This window comes from Haliotis rufescens, unplaced genomic scaffold (assembly GCF_023055435.1).
Source record: "Haliotis rufescens isolate VD_foot unplaced genomic scaffold, xgHalRufe1.0.p SCAF_7, whole genome shotgun sequence".
NCBI lineage: Eukaryota > Metazoa > Mollusca > Gastropoda > Lepetellida > Haliotidae > Haliotis > Haliotis rufescens.
In genome coordinates, this window is record NW_025964361.1 from 22,201,824 (window position 1) to 22,207,823 (window position 6,000).

General features: G+C 41.4%; 1 protein-coding gene across 1 annotated transcript in view; it reads right to left on the reverse strand.

The window, feature by feature from the left end:
• LOC124139862 (gamma-aminobutyric acid type B receptor subunit 2-like) overlaps nucleotides 1-5,794 on the reverse strand; it is a 161,156-nt gene extending 155,362 nt beyond the window's left edge. Inside the window, exon 1 of the mRNA XM_048388273.1 lies at nucleotides 4,809-5,794. Within this exon, the coding sequence (XP_048244230.1) occupies nucleotides 4,809-5,261 (453 nt within the window). The 5' untranslated portion in view covers nucleotides 5,262-5,794. The remainder of the gene's footprint in view (nucleotides 1-4,808) is intronic.
• Between the last annotated feature and the right edge of the window lie 206 nt (nucleotides 5,795-6,000).

The window sequence follows — 6,000 nt, forward strand, 5'->3', positions numbered from 1 at the left end:
GATTAACCTTTTGTTAAAAGTCCAATGTTTTTCCACAGGAAATAGTGATAAAACCATGCCCGGGGTTTTGTTTTAATTTCTCATATATCAAAAAATAATAATAGAAACGTATACAAAAAGTAATTATGTAACTTTTATGCAGCTTACAGTAACCTACGCGCCCTGGAGGATAAGTATACAATCATGACATGAGAATACTCAATGAAATAGGAGGTTATCGACAACATTGGCGATTTTGATTATTTGTTTCAATTCAGTAACGTTTGGAACCACATTTATGGCATACATAATGACCACTTGTGTCTGAGTAGTTTGATTGAAAAGTTAAGAGTTTTCTGTTTAATATTACAGATGGGGGGTATAAAAATATACCGTTAACACAAGTTGGACGCCTGTTTCAGCAACCATGCTCGTTACAACGTCAAACTGTCAATTCACCATGATTGTTTAACGCCGCACTCAGCAATACTCCAGCGATATCACTGCGGCCTGTAAATAAACGAGTCTGGACCAGATAATCCTGTGACTGACATTACAAGCAACGATACAAACCCACGGAGTTTGATATGACGCCGTCAACTAAGTCAAGGATCCTGACGTTCCGATCCTGTAAGCTGCTTCTTACGACCAGCATAGGTTGGGGGCCAATTCTAACCCGGAATCTTCAATGGATTATTTCGACTGTAATATACTGAGGGCAATGTTGACAATTTTGGTAAGAAATGTTAAAAAACAAGTTTTTTCTGACATCTACAACAGTTTTATCCTGTTTGGCACGCGAAACGCCTTTACTCCATCCATCAGTTAAGGTGGCCTTGGCGTGACGTTGACCTCACGGTGACTGTGGATGTGTTTTCCAACGTCCTGTTTGAAGGCTGACGTCAAATACAGCTTCAGATATATAACATACACGACAGCTGGTTGTGGCAGGAGCTACCCTTAGATAACACAGACCATGTATTCAGTGACACCTCGATATTCCGGAAATCTGGAAACAGCTGATCGCCGTTGGGAACGTCCACATATACGTAAAGGGACATCACTCAGAATCAGGGGCGGTCGGGTAGCCTAGTGGTTAAAGCGTTCGCTCGTCACGCCGAAGACCCGGGTTCGAATCCCGACATGGATACAATGTGTAAAGCCCATTTCTGGTGTCCCCCGCCGTGATATTGCTGGAATATTGCTAAAAGCGGCGTAAAACAAAACTCACTCACTCACTCGATCACACTCATCCAGAATCATGATTCGTTAATCCGGACGATCTACCAGGGAGAGTTTACGGATTAACAAGATTTCACTGTCTTATTTCCTTTCAGAGTTCCGTTTTCAATGAGTTTCAATTCTCAATTTAGTTGGAAAGAAAATACCGCATTTACCAATAACATTACCCTTTCATATGATCTATATTTATGTTTTAACCACACATGTGTGTTTTTAGTTTGTTCTCCTGGTTACATAACTACAATATTTGAATTGTGGCGTGTCGCTACCACAGCGATGCAGATGACGGTGTACCGGATAAGGCATGTTTTCATGCAGTAAGTATATTTTCACAACGTTTAATCGTTTTGATATCCTTGTAAAAACGAAGAATCAGATTTGAAGTGCCCGTGGTATAGTGAAGTCCATACCACTTGGGAATAAAAGTTCGAAATCTTTTTTTCTAACCATTATCTCTCAAAATAATCCTTTCTCTACGAAACACTCCTCAGGGACAGATCGTTAAGATGTCTATCGGTGTTTAAAGATAGTACCAGTGCAGTAACATACAGCAGTCAACAGATCTATTGTCTGGGAGTGTTTACATATAAAGGGGCATACGTAAAAATCAATGTATGGACAGCGGTGGGAGACGTGACGCTGTGGCGAGCACACAAAGACAGACGTTATGCCCACGGGATGGGAGCTGTGAGGGCGTTTCACATTTTCTTGAAGGTATTGCTCCTAATAGGCTGGTTCCTGTTTCATGTGGGAGTAGTTAGCTTGTGGGTAAGGGAAAGGCATATCGATGTGTCGATGAGAGGTTTGGGAAGTAACATTGTTAAAAGCTGTGTGTTTATTTCTTAAAGTAATGTGGTGTATTAAATAGGAAACAATGCAGGCATCACTTAAGTTTGGGGATATAGAGATGTCGGCATGCTGTTAACGTACTAAGAACGGAATGCTGTCTAAAATGATAGTGTACTGTTGCTATGAAGGTGACTTGTTTAGGATTACAAACAGCTTATGTAAAAATGATAGTGAGTGAGTGAGTGAGTATGGTTTTACGCCGCTTTTAGCAATATTCCAGCAATATCACGGCGGGGGACACCAGAAATGGGCTTCACACATTGTACCCATGTCGGGAATCGAACCCGGGTCTTCGGCGTGACGAGCGAACGCTTTAACCACTAGGCTACCCGACCGCCCCTAAAAATGATAAATTAAAGGGCTAAAATTAATATTGTGATATTGTCAAGCGATAATTATCTAGTTACGGTAATACAGGTATAATACCAAATTGTTTTTTACGAAATACGTATGGCTATGACAAGTGATGATGATGGCATTTCAGTGCCACCAATAAAGTTTAGTAATGATGTCTAAATGCTGGGGACGTGATGTTTTTTCTTTTAAATTAAATTGAAGCGAGTAACTTTGTCTTGTAGCTGCCTATGGCATCTTCATTTTGAAGGACGTAATGAATAAATAACGTCATTAGTACCAGTCCCATCATTACACAAAATACGTCTCATTACGTTATATAACCAAAGCAAAAACCAATCGCTTTATGCGTACGAACGCAACTCCCGTCATCACGTTATCAACTGATCCGAATCTTGGGATTCGCAGCCACCGGGCTAGACAGAACCCAGTCTGCGTGAGATGACGTTGATGTGTTTGAGCCAGGTAGCCGCACCATCAGAGCGTCTGTAGACGATGGTGTTACCTGATACTAATGCAAAGCTCTGAGCAATGTATACTGTCCCTTGAAGCATAATTAACGTCGATGACGGTAATCATGTCACATGTCTATACACACTTACTGTCTGTGTGGACTAAAATGCCAATCATAAGCGCCAGGCACAACATGGTATTCATTTCAGGAGCTCCTGGAACAGCTGACCTCGGGTACCGTGTTCTCACTTGAGAGGGAGCGTCCTCGCAGATTTTGACCTTTATGTGTGATGGATGGGAGACAGCTTGTAATTGACAAAAAGCTTGTCCGTTTAGTTAGTATTTTGTACATTAGCACTGATAGCTAAACAAAGAGGGCAGTGGCAGTTTTCTTTCATACTAAATATTATAGATGGCCTTCCGTCCAAAGATCATACGGTGATATTTGTTGGTAATGAAAATGTATTTGGCGCAAGTTTTTCGTCCCGCACACGGTCCGAGATAGACGCTGGTCACTCAAAAGATGAAAAGATGTATCAGACGCACGCGACGCTCTGGTTGTAGTACATGTAGGTTGTCTGAGAAGTCTATGATATCGTATACTTCTTCGTGAAGGAAGAACAAATACAATCCAACGGTAGTTACCTGGGGCGTTGAAAGCGTCTCGCGTTTGCCTAGCCCTCACACTGAGGTTATGTAAATACTTGTAATGTCTCTTTATCGTTTGTGAATGACTAGACATGTAAACTGAAAGTAGACGCGTGCTGCAGCGATACACAGGTTAAATATGCATAGATTAATAGATATATAGATGATGGATAGATATAGTAGATATATGGTGCCGAAATAATAGATCGATAGCTAGATGATAGATAAAATATAGAGTAATAAATCTGTTATAGATAATAGATAAACTGATCTTTGCTGAATAGGCTACTGATAAAGAGGACAAAAAAGTCGATAATACACATAATTTCGTGATACAGAAAGTATTTGTAAAACTAAAGGTCAGTGGAAATCATTATTGAAGCGCGAATAAACTATAAGGTCGAAATAACGTCGGGTTTCTATGACAATAAGAGTCGAATAGACACGTCACGGGTTTTTAGGACAATAAGAGTCGAATAGACACGTCACGGGTTTTTCAGGACAATAAGAGTCGAATAGACACGTCACGGGTTTTTAGGACAATAAAAGTCGAATAGACACGTCACGGGTTTTTCAGGACAATAAGAGTCAAATAGACACGTCACGTGTTTTTAGTACAATAAGAGTCGAATAGACACGTCACGGGTTTTTAGGACAATAAGAGTCGAATAGACACGTCACGGATTTTTTAGTACAATAAGAGACGTATAGACACGTCACGTGTTTTAGGACAATAAGAGTCGAATACACACGTCACGGGTTTTTAGGACAATAAGAGTCGAATAGACACGTCACGTGTTTTTAGGGCAATACGAGTCGTATAGACACGTCACGTGTTTTTAGGACACTAAGAGTCGAATAGACATGTCACGGCGGGTTTTTCAGGACAATAAGAGTCGAATAGACACGTCACGTGATTGTAGGACAATAACAGTCGTATAGACACGTCACGTGTTTTTAGGACAATAAGAGTCGAAAAGACACGTCACGGGTTTTAGGACAATAAGAGTCGAATAGACATGTCACGACGTGTTTTTCAGGACGACAAGAGTCGAATAGACACGTCACGTGTGTTTAGTACAATAAGAGTCGTATAGACACGTCACGTGTTTTTAGGACAATAAGAGTCGAATAGACACGTCACGGGGTTTAGGACAATACGAGTCGAATAGACACGTCACGGGTTTCCATCATCCAAGCACGGAACACAAAGGTCACCGTGACACACAGACATATCATCAGTATCAAGACGTTTAAACAGCATCATTAATTACCCTCCTTACCTTTGTGTCTTTATAAAGTAGCTCCAAATTGAATCCGGGGACAACACCAAACTCATTTATATGTTTCACCGCAAGTTGCGCTGCTCGCAATTCGGAAAGACCGCTCTCGGCGTGGGTGGCTCCGCTCAATTCAAACAAACCACCAATATACAAAACATCGTCAGCAGCTAACTCCTTCTGTATATTCCAATCTTTAATTTTCCCGCTGTGAAACTTGTCACTGAACATACGATGGTGCCGGGGATGCGCTTCATGTTTTCCGGAGGGTTTGTTTAAGTAGATCTTATCAATGGCGTCAGTGTAGAGCGAGGATAGTTTAGTCGGCGATAGAACGTAAGGAACTTGATATGGTTTGTGAGAACTAGTCCCTGAACCAAACACCTCGCGAATGTTTCTCATGTAAAGAAGAAGAAGAAAATGTAAAAAGGCGCCATGTTTCCATCCTATCGCCATTATGTAATGTCGAGGTGGGCAACTGGCTGCATTCTGTGGGTCATCGTCCCAAAATGTTCCGGAAAAGAACTGTACAAGGGTCAGCGAGGATTTACATCCTGCCCTTCATAAAATCCCTTTCTTGAATATACACAACCCCTGTCTCGAATATACACGCTACAAAAATATAAAAATATCCAGATCATGAATCACCGCGCTTGTGTTTCACCGCCTTATTGACCAAATGTTCACTAACCATTGAACACATTTCATTCGGCCTAAACCCACACAGCAACGTGTGAAACGGTCACAATATGGTGACACGATCCCAAGAGTTACAGAGGAAAAGCATCTTTGATAGTCCGTTAAGACAAGCTATCCCGGCTGTCCGAACACAGAACAAACTTTCCAACTTGTTAAGCAGAACAAACAAAACAGTTAACACCATGAGGCTAGGCGTTGACTGTTTTAGTTCTGTGAGATGTTGTTGAGTCTGTGTTTAGTATTTCAATCACTCGGTACTCCTAAGGAGTAACTAGTTTTGATGGGCTATTGCGGAGAACACAATTCATCTTCGCACGTTGCCCAGGTCTGGAGCCATTACTGGGAGAAACCGACCAATCAGAGAGAAGGAAGAAGGGAGATGTCGCTGACTGGTTCTGACGATACACTACACCCGCCTCTCTACGCGCAAACTGCTTCTTCAATGATTCATATTGATCAACTTGAATAATGACAGTTCCTTGTCAAGATAATTACT